General features: G+C 36.4%; 1 protein-coding gene across 4 annotated transcripts in view; it reads left to right on the top strand.

Annotated features, from left to right (window-relative positions):
* Positions 1–16,858, top strand: part of LOC100716628 (broad substrate specificity ATP-binding cassette transporter ABCG2-like) — a 110,100-nt gene that overhangs the window by 30,811 nt on the left and 62,431 nt on the right. For all 4 annotated transcript variants that reach the window (XM_013150086.3, XM_013150087.3, XM_013150084.3 and 1 more), the window contains 2 exons: positions 1,165–1,301; positions 3,915–4,066. In XM_013150086.3, coding sequence (XP_013005540.1) covers positions 1,165–1,301; positions 3,915–4,066 — 289 coding nt within the window. The remainder of the gene's footprint in view (positions 1–1,164; positions 1,302–3,914; positions 4,067–16,858) is intronic.

Below are 16,858 nucleotides of genomic sequence, written 5' to 3'. Positions count from 1 at the left end.
TCTGTGGAAAACAAAGGCCATTGTTGAGCTTTTAGAATTCATATAATCTAGCCAATCAAAATAATTTTAATTTTTAATTGCATTTTAAACAAAAGAGACGTAAAGAACATAGTCTGATCACTATGATACAATTAGATTGTATATTTGCATACTGTTTACTTAGATTATCTCAGCTGTTAAAATCTTCTCCAATGATTATTACAACTATTTGTTTCTGAAATATTTTATAGAATTTTTATAACATTTTATGCTTGAATACTTATTACATATCTATAAAAAATAAGGAAATTGCCTAAATAGCACTACTACCAGTTATCAAAACGGACACTATATATCTTCATCTCACCAGGTGTGTCAATCCTGTTTTGATTTACATTTCCTGAACTGTCATGAAGTGTCTGTTATAGTTCAGTTGTTAATAGCACCAATGAGTAACATTTAATTATTGTCTCTCAGAAGGCTCTCTGTCACAGAATTATTTCTCACTTCCTGCCTCTTGCAAACCTTGCTACCTCCCTCACCACACACAGTGACCCTGCCTGGTGGCAAAATTCAGCCAGTTTGCCTGTGCAACATCCCATTTTCTGGATTTGTCTGAAAGGGTAAATCAGAATTGTGCACTGAGACAGATTATAGGCAGAATCAGTCTGGAAAGCCGTATGGAAATTGAAAAGGTGCTCATATGGTAGAAGGTGAGCTTTCCTGGCTCCCAGTTCATTCCCTTGTAATTTTACTTGGAGATTTTTGGCCAGAATACTAGGGAGATGTATTGTTAGAAGGCTAATAATTTTCTATAGATTCTTTCCTCTTTTTTCTCCTGTCTTTCTGCTCTGTTTTGAGTGTGATTTCACTGTGTCAGTACTATGCCTCTTCAGGGTTCTAATTTCCTACCTTAAAATGAAATGCTCAGCTTTATAAGGCACATCCACAACTGTGACAAGTATGGGCTTTATATCAGGTCTTATCATTTAACGGCTCTGAACTGAGTCTCAGTCTACTCATCTGGTGAAAGGGAAACCTTCTCTAAGTGTGTGGTTACTTACTGTTCAGAATAATAAGGAAATAAGAGATAGATTGTCTGTTATAGGACTGTTACAGGTTAGTTCACCAAATGACAGGGACCCTGGTCATATCTACAGATTCTAATAATGATTTGTGTTTTAGTTTTTGTCCAAAGGAGAGAGGAAAAGAACCAGTATTGCAGTGGAGCTGATCACTGACCCTCCTATCTTGTTCCTGGATGAGCCCACGACTGGATTAGATTCAAGCACAGCATATGATGTTATTTTGTGCCTGAAAAGGTAAATGCTGCTGGAACATTGCTCTTTCATTTATTTAATATAAATCACTGATCACATCTGTGTGCTTAGCATTTTTAGTGAAGGGAACTCAGAATTGAACAGCAAAATTTCTTTTTCTTAGAAAGAAACAAAGCTGTGCTGTCAAGAAAGAAGAAACAGGAGTGTAGGGAAGGCTGGCCATGGTGGGATGGGGGCTGTGATATGTGAGCTGAGAGGCAGTGAGAGAGACCAGGCTGCAGGTGGCAAGAGAGAGCCATAGTTGGAGGGAACAACCCTTGGTGCAGGGCCCGAGGAGGCCTGCTATTTGTGGAGCATCAAAGAAACCAACCAGAGGGACAGAACCTGTGACTAGAGGGAGAGCAGGTTGGCAAGGGTATTGTCACAGCAGAATACCACAGACCAGGTGTCTGAATGATAGAAATCAATTTTCTTACAGCGCTGGAGGCTGAAAGTCTGAGATTAAGATGTTCCCAGGCTTGTTTATTCTGAGTTGTTTATCATTGGCTTATAGGTGTGTGTGTGTGTGTGTGTGTGTGTGTGTGTATGCGTGAGTGCATGTGTGTGTGTGTGTGACTGCCTTCTCTGTGTGTGTGAGGTTGTATGTGTGCATTTGTTTGTGTGTGTGTGTGTGTGTGTGTGTGTGTGTGTGTGTGTGTCCTAATCTCCTCTTAAGTGGACATCAGTTAGGTTAGGACCCTCTTGATGACTTTGTTTAATCTTAATTAGCTCTTTGAAGACTCTACCTCCAAATGTACCCACTTTCTGAGGTACTGGTATCAGGACTCCAGCATATGAGTTCTGAGCAGGATACTTCAGCCCATCACAGGTAGAAATGGGATGGCAGTGGGCTGGGTTAGTGAGGTTACATGGAGCTATTAGGCCACTGTGAGAATTGTAAATTTTTCTCTGCATAGGGGTGTGGGAGATGTTTTCAGAGTAGTTCTAGAGCAGAGCACAGGCGGCTGCAGAGAGGCTGCACAGTTCACAGTGGGTAGTTCAAGGACACCAGAAAAAAGCCAGTTGAGGTTGTGTCACAGAACTGCTGTCACTGTTTTTTTCCTAAACATTTTGTGTTGTGTGACATACTACCCTCTCTCCTTATGCAGAGAGCTCTAATCCATCCTTGTCAAGAGTTATTATGCATGCTTACCTCCTGGCGTCTAGTTAACATGCAAATTTAGTTTCCGTAGGTCTGAGGTGGAGTGCAATATTCTTCATTCCTATTCTCTTAGAAGAGATACTCACCTGAAGTCGCTGATCTGCAGACCATACTTTGAGTATCAGGGCTCTCAGCTTTTCATCTTTTACTGGCTCCTATTGCCTGGTGGCCAGGAATCTCATTTCTGAGGGAAGGTGTATCATAGGTCGTCTTTGCTGCAGTCTCTTAATCTTTTTCATCCAACACCGACAAACACATGCTCACACTCACACACACACACTCTTTGTTGTGTAACATTGAACTCGTGTTTTTCAACTAAACCTTTGAATTTTGCACTTTATTATTCTATTTTAGGATTTTCTCTTAGCATGCTTCTTTGGAGCCATTTGATACTCATATCTTCAGACTGGGTTACAAGACTCCTGTTAGCTTACAAGCAACTAACTCTTAGCTTTTGCCTCTGAAATTCTTGGTTTTCCTGCCTGATCCCTTTAGACACAAACACTGAAAACATATAGTAAGTATTTATCAAATGCTACAAGTAATTCTGATAAAATATCTTTAATCACAGTTTTAAACAGGAATTTTTGACCTTTGTTTCCTCTACCCACTGATAATAACTCCGGTGGAAAGGTAGTTTAGCGTTGTTTCTGACATGGATGTTGACCAAGGATCAAATCACAACCTTATATCTTGGTAGCTGTGCCTTCTTGGTTAGTTGGTTGCCTTTTAAGACTTACATGTAGGGGCTGTGGATTTAGCTCAGCGGCATAAGTGCCTGCCTTGCAAGCAGGCAGTCGTGGTTCGATCCCTGGTACTGATAAAAAGGAAAAAGACAAAAAAAATAAAAAATAAAAAAAGACTTACATGTAAAAAGAAGAAAATAATATAGGAACTACTGTATAACAACTTTGTAAAAATTACAGTGTAGTTTTCTCCAAAAAATTTCACAAAGACTTAGTGCTTAATGATATTAATTGTATTACCATAGCACAAAAACAAAAATCAATCCTAAAGCCAAGAACACTGAAATGATCAGTGCAAACCGAAAAAAAAAAAAAACAGCATTGTTTTAATGTTAGCCCATAATGAGTTATCAAACTCGGATGTAGTTACAGATTTCTTGGAGTGTTGCACTTACCCCTAGAAATTCTAATTCAGTGTCTGAGAAGACTATCCAAGGACCTACATTTCCAATAAACCTTTTAGTGCATTCTAGACTCTAGACTCCTTAAAAGTACCATCTTTTAAGGAGCTCTAGTCTTTTTAAATAAAGGCATTATATTTAGATTCCTCAACTATCAAATAGATAATATAAAGTAAGAGAAGAAGTTTGTAAAAGAAAATCAAGTTCAATTGGAAATAAACAGGCTAGTGGTAGGAATAGAGTATTTTATCAGAAAATGCAAAGTTCAGATGTTTAATGACCTCTTCTTTTCCCTCTCTTAACTTAGGATGGCCATGCAGGGGCGAACAATCATCTTCTCCATTCATCAGCCACAGTATTCCATTTTCAAGCTGTTTGATAGCCTCACCTTACTGACCTCAGGAAAACTAGTTTTCCATGGCCCTGCACATCAGGCTGTGGATTACTTTACATCGGCAGGTATGGTTAACTTTTTCATCCAGCTGGTCTTTTATTCACAGAATCCTGGAAGAGAAGAGAAAAGATCTCTGAGAGTGCTGTTTGATCTTTGTGTAGAAGTACTTTGGATTCCACCCCTCTGAAATGCCTTTGGCCACTGTGGTGCCCGGATTATTCTTCATTTTGCAGTGCTTTTTTTGTTCATGATGTTTCTTGTTCTTATCCTACTTGAGTGTGCATGCATGAATGTGTCTAAGTTGAGCCTGTGTCTATTTTATTGCCTAGGTGTGGTCACCTTCCCCTGAGAGTTTATTAAGTAATGTGTTGGGCTTATAGTCAATTTTTCTGTCAGGTGAACATTTTTGAAAAGTTCTAATATCATTCACTTCTTGATATTATGTTGGATAATGCTTTATCAGTTTTTACCCTGGCATGTTTGTCTTCCTTCATGAGTTCTCATAGAGATGCTATTTCATTTTTTTCTTTTTTTTAATTAAAAAATAAGCAAAACAGAAAAAAAGACTAGAAATGATACAGAATTTCAAAAAATACCAATAAGAAATCATCAGTAGTTGATATGTTACTTATTGTTATCTTAGAAGTAGTTGTTCAAGTTACAAAGTCAAAGCATAAAAAATGAACAGACAGTCAAACAATGACAGCACAAACTATTCTGTTTGATGCACTAACAAAAACTTATTAGTATGGTTATCTACCTTGCACACTTAAACATACATAAGTTATATGTGTACACCTAGTTGTTCTTTCCTTTTGAGCACTTTCTTTCCCTTCCATCATTACAACAATCTATTATACATTTTGGATCTTATTACCGATTCACTTTTTTTTTTTTTTTTTTTAATTTAAGAGGAAAAAGAGAAAAGCACAAAACAAACCAAAGCGGTGTAAGGGTACACGTAATACAGAACTACAAAAAAACAAAACAAAACAAAAAAAAACCAAAACAAACAAACAAAAAAAAACATGACAGTAAGAAATCACCTATTAGTAGATTACATATTATCATCTTGAAAATAGTTCCTCAAATCACAGTATCAAAGAATACAAGGTGGACATTCAAACAGGGAGACTGCAAACAGCTGTGTTCAATGATCCAAAAACATCGATATAGTCAGCTATTTAACACTCCTAAACACACTTGCTGTTATATCCGTTAGAGCTCTTTTTCTTTTTTTTTTCCCCTCTCTTTTTTACAACAAAATTTACGCATTTTGGATTTTATTACTCCTTAGTGCTTATTACTTTTTTTGGGGGGGGGGGGAAAGAATACAGTCAAATATGGCAAAACAAAGCTGTCAGTCAATACCAAGGATAGACATAGCACAAGGTGTAGAACAGAGTACAAGTTTATCAACAATGGTTATCAACGTTGTCCCTTGTTTCCTTAAAAAGAATTGTCTATCTCATTAGATATTATAAAGTTGGACAAAACAGTAGAGAACAAGACCAATAAAACTTAGGCATTGTAAACATTACAGGACTTCCAAAGAAGACAATAGTCAAACCAGAATGGGTATCTTAGTGAATCTTATTGTCTTCAAAGTAGTTGCCTATGTCTTCAAACTTGATACTATCATATAGAATGGAACAGAGTCTAATCAGTCAAAACAAGATCGTGGGAGTACTACAGGACTTCAAAACAAGTTAATAGGAAATCAAAAAGAGTTACTATTTATATATCCTAATTTTTTGAATTTTTTCTTTAATTAAGACAAACATAAGAAATGACTAAATAATTTTTTTAAAACAATAAGGGGGAGACTGAGATAAAACAGGACATAACAATATAACAATAGAGGTCACAGCATGACTGTTTCAACAACCTAGTACTTCACCACCATATAACCTGACTTAATAGTAGTTACCATAGTGTCTTTTTCCTTGAAATATTTGGATAAAACTTCATATACTCTAGCTTCAAATATTTTCATATCAAGAAGCCCAGAATAAAGCCTTTCTAATTAATGAGTGAAAACTTTATAAGGCTCCAAGGCCACCTAATGGGGAATCATGATTACCACATATTTTTATATATTTGAATCATTACTTACATTAGGGAAACTATTCGGTATTCACACATGCGAGATTGATTTATTTCACTTATGAGTATGGTCTCAAGCTGCGCCCATTTATTGATAAATACCTCAATGTGATCCTTCTTTATAGCTGAATAATACTCCATTGTATAGAAATACCACAACTTTTTTATCCATTCCTCAGTTGATGGACACTTGGGTTGTTTCCAAGATCTGGCGATTACAAATTGTGCTGCTATAAACATAGGTGCACATATATCACTGTGGTATGATGCTTTCAGTTCTTCTGGGAATATGCCTAGAAGTGGAATAGCTGGAATAAATGGGATTTCCAGTCCCAACTTTTTGAGAAATCTCCAGACAGATCTCCACAAAGGCTTTACCAGTCTACACTCCCACCAGCAGTGCAGGAGAGTTCCTTTTTCCCCACAGCCTCTCCAGCATTTGTTGTCGGTTTTCTTGATCCTGGCCATTCTTTCAGGAGTGAGATGGTATCTCAGTGTGGTTTTAATTTGCATTTCTCTAATGACCAATGATGATGAGCATTTTTTCATGTATTTATTTGCCATTTGCATTTCTTCATCTGAGAAGTGCGTATTCATCTCAGATGCCCATTTTTGGATTGGATCTTTGAATTTTGGAGGTCTGAGTTTCTTTAATTCTTTATATGTTTTAGACAAGAGGCCCTTGTCTGAGAGAGAGTTCACTAAAATCTTTTCCCAGTTTGTGGGTTTTCTTTTCACTATGCTGGAGATTTCTTTTGACATGCAGAAACTTTTTAATAAGAAGTGGTCCCAGTTATTGATTCTGGGAAGTATTTCCCGTGCGGTTTGAGTCCTGTTCATGAATTCTTTACCTACTCCTATGTCTCCAAGGTTTCTACCTAATTTGTCTTCCAATAGATTTAGTGTTTCTGTTTTAATATTCAGATCTTTGACCCATTTAGATTTTAATTTAGTACATGGTGATAGACATGGGTCTAGCTTTAGTTTTCGGCAAATGGAGAGCCAGTTTTTCCAGCACCATTTATTAAAGAGACTGTCGTTCTTCCAGTGAACCTGCTTGGCTCCTTTATCAAAGATAAGGTGGTTGAGTGTGTTCGTAGTTGTGGTTGTATCTTCTAATCTATTCCACTGATCTTCAGCTCTGTTTTGATTCCAATACCATGTTGATTTTACTACTGTTGCTTTGTAGTATAACTTCAAGTCAGGGATTGTGATGCCTCCTGCTTTGTCTTTGCTGCTTAGAATTGCCTTTGCGATTCTAGGTCTCTTCTGGTTCCAGATGAAATTTAGGAGTGATTTCTCTAGATCTATAAGGTATGTTGATGGTATTTCTATTGGGATTGCATTGAATCTGTATAACAGTTTTGGGAGAATGGCCATTTTCACAATGTTTGTTTTTCCTATCCATGAGCAAGGGATGTCTTTCCATTTTCTGAGATCATCTTCAATTTCCTTTTTCAGTGTATTATAATTTTCACTGTATAAGTCTTTCACTTCTTTTGTAAGAGTAATTCCTAAATATTTCATTTTTTTGCTTGCTAATGTGAATAGTCCAGTTTCTCTTAATTCCCTCTCTGTAATTTTGTTGTTCGTGTATAGGAATGCTATTGATTTCTGAGTATTGATTTTGTATCCAGCCACATTACTGAATTTATTTATTGTATCTAAGAGTATTTCAATGGAGTTTAGGGGGTCTTCTATGTAGAGTATCATGTCATCTGCAAACAATGATAATTTAACTTTTTCTTTTCCTATCTTTACCCCTTTTATTTCTCTTTCTTGCCTAATTGCTCTGGCTAGTACTTCCAGTACTATATTAAATAGGAGTGGTGATAAAGGACATCCTTGTCTTGTGCCCGATTTTAAAGTAAAGGCTTTCAATTTTTGGCCATTTAGTATGATGCTGGCTGTTGGTTTGTCATAAATGGCCTTTATTATATTGAGGTAAAGACCATTTATTCCAATTTTCTGTAAAGTTCTTATCATGAATAAGTGTTGGACCTTATTGAAGGCTTTTTCTGCATCTATAGAAATGATCATGTGATTCTTATTTTTGGCTTCATTGATATGGTGGATTACATTTATTGATTTGCGTATGTTGAACCATCCTTGCATTCCTGGGATGAATCCCACTTGGTCATGGTGTATAATCTTCTTGATGATTTGCTGGATCCTATTTGCCAATATCTTATTGAGGATTTTTGCATCTGTGTTCATTAGGGAGATCGGTCTACAGTTTTCTTTTATAGTTGGGTCTTTCTCAGGTTTTGGTACTAGAGTAATATTTGCTTCCAGGAATGACTTAGGAAGGATTGCTTCCCTTTCAATTTCATTGAATAGTTTGAGGAGTGTCGGCATTAGGTCTTCTTTATATTTCTTGTAGAATTCTGCAGTGAATCCATCTGGGCCTGGGCTCTTCTTGGTGGGTAAGGCCTTAATTACATTTTCAAGTTCATTAGCAGAGATTGGGTTATTCAACAGTTTTATATCCTCTTGATCTAGCTTTGGTACTTCATATGCTTCTAAGAATCTGTCTATTTCTTCTGTGTTATCAAACTTTTGAGAGTAGAGGTTTTCGAAATAGGTGTTGATGATCCTCTGTATTTCTATTGGGTCTGTAGTGATTTCTCCTTTTTCATTTCTTATTGCATGAATTTGAGCTTTTTCTTCCCTTTTTAAAATAAGGTTGGCTAGGGGCTTATCGATTTTATTTATTCTTTCAAAGAACCAACTCTTTGATTCGTTGATTCTTTGGATTGTTTTCTTAATCTCTATTGCATTGATTTCTGCTCTGATTTTTATAATTTCCTCTCTTCTTTTGGCTTTGGGCTTGACTTGCTCTTCTTTTTCTAGCTGTTTGAGGTGTAGCATCAAGTTATTTATTTGTATTCGTTCTGTTTTCCTGATGTGGGAACTCAGTGCAATAAATTTTCCTCTCAGAACGGCTTTCATTGCATCCCACAGATTCCGGTAAGTTGTATCTGCATTTTCATTTTCTTTTAGGTATTGTTTAATTTCTTCTTTAATTTCTTCTGTGACCCACTGATTACTCAAGAGTGTGTTATTTAGTTTCCATGTGTTTGTGGAATTTTTGCAGTATCTTTTGTCATTAATTTCTAATTTCAGAGCGCTATGATCCGATAGTATGCAAGGGATGATTTCAACTCTTTTGCATTTGCTTAAATATGTTCTGTGAGCTAATATATGGTCTATTTTAGAAAATGATCCATGTACTGCTGAGAAGAATGTGTATTCTGATGTTGTTGGGTGGAACATTCTGTATATGTCTATCAAACCCATTTGTTCACAGGTGTGATTCAGTTCTGTTATTTCTTTGCTCATTTTCTGTCTGGTTGATCTGTCCCTTGGTGTCAGTGGTGTATTAAGGTCTCCTGTTACAATTGTGTTACTGATAATTTGAGTTTTCATTTCTGTTAATAATTGTTTTATATAACTGGGTGCTCTGGAGTTTGGTGCGTATATATTTAAGATAGTTATCTCTTCCTCTTGGAGTTTTCCCCTTACGAGTATGTAGTGACCTTCTTTGTCCTTTATGGTCATTGTTGGTTTAAAGTTCACATTGTCTGCAAACAGAATGGCTACTCCTGCCTTTTTTTGGATTCCTGCTGCATGAAGAATTGTTTTCCATCCTTTGACTTTCAGTCTGTCAGTATCCTTCTGGGTTAGATGGGTTTCCTGTAAACAGCATATGGTTGGATTTTGTTTCTTGATCCATTCTGCTAGTCTGTTTCTTTTGATTGGTGCATTGAGACCATTTACATTAATGGTTATTACTGTTAAATGCTGGTTAATTGTAGGAATGTTATCTCTCTGCTGTTGCATCTTTATCTTTCTGTTCTGTTTAATTATTTGGTTTGCTTAGTGGTTTTTTCCTTTGTGTATCTAAACTGTCTTTCAATATTTTTTGCAGGGTTGGTTTGGTGTTCATGAAGTTCTTCAGCTGTTCTTTGTCATGGAAGTATCGTATTGCACCATCTATTTTGAATGATAGTTTTGCAGGATATATCAGTGTTGGTTGGAAATCATTTTGCTTTAGGATCTGGAATACTTCACTCCATGCTCTTCTTGACTTTATCGTTTGTGCTGAGAAGTCTGCTGTGATTCTGATAGGTTTTCCTTTATAAGTGATCTGTCTTTTCTCTCTGACAGCTTTTAATAATCTATTCTTGTGTTGGATTTCTGGGATGGTGATTATTATATGTCTGGGTGTAGTTTTATTTTGGTTATGACTGTTTGGAGTTCTATATGCTTCACTGATCCTGATGTCAGTTTCTGATCTCATGCTTGGGAAATTTTCAGCTATTACTTCTCTAAATATCCTCCTGACATCCTTCATGTTGTCTCCCTCTCTTTCATTAATCCCTATCATTCTTATGTTATTCTTCTTTGCATCGTCTTGCAGTTGTTGAATTGTTGTTTCCTGATTCCTTGTTATTTTCAAAAGATCTTTCCTTTCCTGTTCACTAGCTGCAATCCTGTCTTCAAGGTCTGAAATTCTATCTTCACTTTCATTAAGGCGGTTTTTACAACTTTCAGTGGAGTTTTTTATTTCCTGTATATCTCTGTCATCTGCATTATGTATTCTGTTTGTTTCTTATATTGCTCGTCTAGGGATTCTATCTTTTTGTTTAGTTCCTCCAATTTTTTATCTGTGTTTTCTTTAGCTCTATTCAGAATCTCTTTCATTTCTTTTATCATTTCTTCTTTTATCTGGGAGATTATTTCGAGTTTGAATTTCTTTAAAGCTTCCTGGAGTTGCTTGTCAATTTCAGTGGCTATTGTGTCCGATATATGAGGTGGATGGGATATATTTTCTTCTATATACATCACTCCTAGGGTTTCTTGAGATGGGCTGGAGGTTTGAGGTTGTAATTTGGTCTTTTGTTTTGTCATTTTCCTATATTTCTGTGTTTCAAGTGTTATTTGAAAGCTTCCTCAGGATCTGTTGAAAATCCCCTTCTATGTTTGGAGCTACTGAGACTCTGGCACCGCGCTACCCCAAGCCATTGGGCCTACAGAACCAGTGGCCCTCCTCTGCCTGCTCAGAACTCCGCAGTGCCAGACAAGCTGGGCCTCAGGGACACTGTGCGCCCACCTGCCCTTGGAAGCTCCACAGTTCTTCAATCGCAGCCGGGTTAGGGTACTCACCTCAGGCTGCAGTGCTTCAGGAACCTGTGGACCCTCCCTGGTTGCAGAGATATCCACAGTCCTCCAGACACATGGAGAGGCCGATGCAGGCACCCCAAAGGCTGGGCTAGGCTGATAGTGTGGGCCCGCCCACCCGTCAGTAGCTCAGCAATTCTCCAAGTGTAACCGGAATGGGGAGGCTGATGTGGAAGCCTCAAACCCACCTCTCCCCTTCACTGCACCTGGAAGCCTGGGGGAACTCCAGCAGTCTGGGCGGAGATATCCAGAGTCCTCCAAACACACAGAGAGGCCGGTGAGGGTACCCCTGATCTGCCCAGCTCCTCCTCTCATTACCGATTCACTTTATCATTATTTATTTATTTTTACACCAGAGAGACAATGCAATATTTATAAATGTGAATCTGATTTATTTCACTTATGAGGAGAGTCTCAAGTTGCCTCCATTTACCTTGAAAAGCTTCAAGATCATCCTTTTTGTAGCCGAGCAATATTCCATTGTATAAAAAAATACATCTTTTTCATCCATTCTGCAGTTGATGGACATTTTGGTTGTTTCCAAGATTTAGCTATTATAAATTGTGCTGCTATAAACATGTGGGCATATATATCACTGTGACATGATCTTTTCAATTTTTCTGGGAAAATACCCAGAAGCGGGATGACTGGATTGAGTGGGATTTCCAATCCTAGTTTTTTGAGGAATCTCCATACTGATTTCCACAGTGGCTGCTCCACTCTACACTCCCACCAACAGTGGAGAAGTGTTCCTTTTTCTCCACAGCCCCACCAACAGTTATTATTGGTTAATGTCTTGATGGCAACCATTCTTTCTGGAGATGAAATCTCAATGCTGTTTTAATTTTCATTTCTTGAATGATCAGTGATGGTGAGCATTTCTTCATATACTTACTTTTCATTTGTATATCTTTATCTGAGAACTATGTGTTCTTCTCAGACACTTGTTTTTTAGAGTGGGTCTTTGAATTTGGGGGGTTTGATGTTTTTGAATTCTTTGTATGTTCTGGATATAAGTCCTTTGTCTGAGGGACTGCTGGACAAAATTCTTTCCCATTCTATGGGTTTTCTTTTCACTTTGTTGATGATTTCTTTTGAAGTCCAAAAACTAATGAGATCCCGGTTGTTGATTCTTTGAAATATTTCCCATGCAGTTTGCATCTTGTTCATGAATTCTTTGCCTATCCCTATGTCTTCAAGATATCTACATACCTTATCTTTCAGTAGATTTAGTGTTTTTGTTTTAATATTTAGATCTTTAATCCATTTTGACTTTAGTTTAGTGCATGGTAATAGGCATGGGTCTAGTTACAGTCTCCGACATGTGGAAAGCCAGTTTTTCCAACACCATTTATTAAGGAAGCTATCCTTTTTCCAGAGAATGTGTTTAACCTCTTTGTTAAATATAAGGTGGCTGAGTGTCTTTGTAGTCGTTTTTGCATCTTCTAATCTGTTCCACTGATCCTCAGGTCTATTTCTTTGCCAGTACCATGCTGATTTTATCATTGTAGCTTTGTAGTATAATTTCAAGTCAGGAATTGAGATGCTTCCTACCTAACCTTTGTTGCCAAGAATTGTTTTTGCTATTCTAGGTTTCTTCTGTTTCCAAATGAATTTTTAGAATGTTTTCTCCAGATTTGTAAGGTATGTCAATGGTATTTTGATTGGGATTGTGTTAACTGTCAGTATAACTGTTTTGGGAGAGTGGCCATTTTCACAATGTTCATTCTTCCTAACCAAGAGCAAGGGGTATCCTTCCTCTAGTATCCTCTTCAATTTCCTTTTTAGATTAGTATAATTTTCAATACGTAGGTCTTTTACATTCTTGATTAGGTTGATTCCTAAGTATTTCATTTCTTTTGGGTGCTATTGTGAAAGGTGTTATTTCCATAATTTCTCTCTGTGAGTTTGTTATTTGTGTACAGAAATGCTGTTGATTTTTGAGTACTGACTTTATATAAGCTACACTGCTGCATTTGTAGTCTTTTGATGGAGTTTTTGGAATCTTCTATGTAGAGTATCATGACATGTGCAAGTAGTGATAATTAAACTTTTTCCTTTCCTTTCCTTATTCCTTTTATTTCTCTCTCTTGTCTGATTGCTCTAGCTAATGTTTCCAGAACTATATTGAATAAGAGTGGTGTTAGTGGGCATCCTCTCTTATTCCTGATTTTAGAGGGGAAGCTTTTGGGTTTTGTCTACTTACATAATGTTGGCTATTGGTTTATCGTAGATGGCCTTTATCAGATTGAGGTAGATACCATCTATTCCAAGTTTCTGAAGGGTTTTATCATGAACAAGTGTTGAACTTTATCAAAACCTTTTTCTGCATCTATTGAGGTGGTTAAGTGATTTTTGTCTTTGGCTCTGTTGATTTATTTATTGATTGATTGATTTGCATATGTTAAACCATCCCTGCATTCCTGGGATGAATCCCACTTGGTCGTAATGTATAATCTTCTTGATGATTTGCTGCATTTTATTTGCCAGTATTTTATTGAGAATATTTGTATCAATGTTCATTAGTAAGACTGGCCTACAATTCTTTTTGGTTGGGTCTTTCTCTGGTTTTGGTAACACAGTAATACTTGCCTCCAAAAATTAGTTAGGGAGGATTGATTCAATTTCCTTGAAGAGTTTGAGGAGTAGTGTCATTGAATTTTCTCTAAATTTTTTGGAGATTTCAGTTGTCAATCCATCAGGACGTAGGCTTTTCTTTGTTGGTAAGTTTTTAATCATGTTGTTAATTTCAGTAGCTGATAATGGGTTATTCAAAATTGCTATATATGCTTGATTGAGCTTTGGTATTTCATATATTTCTAGAAATCTGTCCATTTCCTCTGTGTTTCCCAGCTTATGTGATTAAAGATTTTCAAAGCAAGTATTCATGATCTTTTGAGTTTCCATGGAATCTGTAGTAATTTCTCTCCTTTCATTCCTTATTGCGTGAATTTGAGTTTTTTATTTCTTTTCCTTGATACGATTAGCTAGAGATTTATCAAATTTGTTTATTCTCTCAAAAAACAGCTGTTTGATTCATTAATTCTTTATATTGTTTTTTAGCCTTTTTTTGTCTTTTTCGTTTTTATCGTGTTAGTCTTAATTGCATTAAGTTTTGCTCTGATCTTTATAATTTCCTCTCTTCTTTGAGTTTTGGTTTTTACTTGCTCTTCTTTTTCTATGTCTTGAGATATAGTATTAGTTTGTTTATTTGTGCTTGTTCTGTTTTCTTATGTGTCATTGCTATATATTTCCCTTTTAGGAAAGCTTTCAATGCGTCCCACAGGTTGTGTCTGCATTTTCATTGAATTGTAGGTATTGCTTAATTTCTTCTTTAGTTTCATTTGTAACTCATTGATTTTTTTAGGATGTTGATATTTAATTTCAATGTATTTATGCAGGTTTTGCAATTTCTTTTGCCATTAATTTCCAATTTCAGTGCACTATGGTCAGAGAATATGCATGGGATAATTTCAGTCCTTTTACACTTACTTATGAATAATTTATGGGATAATATGTGGTCTATTTTGGAGGATGTGCCATTCACAGGCGAGAAGAATGTGTATTCTGATGTGGTTGGGTGGAACACTCTGTAAATATCTAGTATACAGTTTCCATTTTTCTTTGCTCATAGGTTTGATTCAGTTCTGTTTTTTCTTTGCCTACTTTTTGTCTAGTTGATCTATCTCTTTGTGACAATGGGGCATTACCTTCCCCTATTACAATTGTGTTGTTGCTTATTTGGTTTTTTATATCTATTAGTATTTGTCTTACATAGTTTGGTATCCCTGTATTTGGTGCATATATGTTTATGATTGTTAGGTCTTCTTCTTGAATTATTCCCCTGACAAGTATGTGGTGACCTTCTTTATCTCTTTTGATGGTTTTTGGTTTGAAGTTCACATTGTCTGCAAATAGAATAGCTACTCCTGCTTTTCTCTGGGTTTCTGTCACATGGAACATTTTTTCCATCCTTTGGCTTTTAGTCTGAGTTTCCTTTTGTGTCAGATGTGTTTTTTGTATATAGCATATTGTTGGATCCTGTTTCTTGATTCATTCTGTCAATCTATTTCTTTTGATAGGTGAATTGAGGCCATTTACATATAATTTATATGTGCTGGCTCAACTTTGTCATGTTATTTTCCTGTGTTGGTTTTCTGCTCTGCTCTTTTGTTTAATTGCTTGCCCTGTCAGGTGGCTGTTGTTCTGCAAATTGAACTCATTTTTGTCTCTATCTAGTATGTCTTTCAGTACTCTTTCTGGGGTTTGTTTGGTGGACATGAATTTTTTCAGTTGTTCTTTGTCATGGGAGTATCTTATTTCTCCATTAAATTTCAGAGAATGTTTTGCAGGGTACATCAATCTGGATTGAAAGTTGTTTTCTTTCAGGGCCTAAAATACTTGACTCCAAGCTCTTCTTAACTTAAGGGTTTGTGCTGAACAGTTTTCCATGATTTTATTGAACTTTCTTTGAGAGGTGAGTTGTATCTTTAGCAGCTTTAGTATTCTGTTTTTATGCTATATGTCTGACATCTTAAGTATTATATGTCTAGGTGTAGATTTATTTTGAGTATAACTGTTTTGCATCCTATATGCCTCATTTATCCTCATATCAGCTTCTTTCCCTGTGTTCGGAATATTTTCTGCTATTACTTCTGTGAATAGTTTACCCATGTCATTCACATTGACTCCTGCATCTTCATTGATGCCTATTAGTCTTATATTGTTTCTCTTTATATCATCTTAAAGTGGTTACATTATCATTTCATACTACTTTGTTACTTTTAAAAGTTCTATCCTTTCATGATTGCTAGCTGCAATCCCATCCTCAAGGTCTGAAATTCTATCCCCAGCTTCATTTAAATGTTTTTCCATCTTTCAGTAGAAATTTTTATTTCTTGGATATCTCTTTGAATTTGTTTCATCCATTCTACTTCTTTTCTATGTTGTTCATTCAAGGTTTCCATAATTTTCTCATGCTCCTGTACTTTTTTAATCTATGCCTTCTGTAGCTATGCTGAACAACTCCTTTATTAAGGCTGTCATTTCTGTCTTTATAGGAGAGATTATTTCTAATATGATTTCCTCTATAGCCTCATGGATTTGTTTCTTTGCTATAGGTTTGATTCAGTTCTGTTTTCTCTTTGCCTACTTTTTGTCTAGTTGATCTATCTCTTTGTGACAATGGGGCATTAATTTCCCCTATTACAATTCTGTTGTTGTGTATAAATCAAACCTATTTCACTTGCTATGTTTTCAGGAATTTCAGGTATATGACTTTTAATGTCTACTATTTCAGTGTCTCCTGTATTTGTTCCTGATGAACTAGATGTCTGAGGTTGCATTTTCCTTTTTCATTTGTCATTTTCACCTTTCAGGCTAATATTTGGTTTTTCAATCCAACTATTCTCAACTGGTGACAGTGTATAGGGTGGTCCTACTGTGTGGTTAATGTTTATCTAGTTGCTGGGTCCCACAATGAGGAGGATTGCCAGTCCCTTGAATTACTCCTGCAGGGCCTGTTGGGTGAGTCCTGTATTTTTCCTAGGCTGACTAGCCTCGGAGTA

This window comes from Cavia porcellus, unplaced genomic scaffold, assembly GCF_034190915.1.
Source record: "Cavia porcellus strain 051 isolate PalLab524CR breed Dunkin Hartley unplaced genomic scaffold, mCavPor4.1 scaffold_4, whole genome shotgun sequence".
NCBI lineage: Eukaryota > Metazoa > Chordata > Mammalia > Rodentia > Caviidae > Cavia > Cavia porcellus.
Note: the sequence above shows the minus strand (reverse complement) of the source record. Positions and strands in the feature narration are given on the sequence as shown.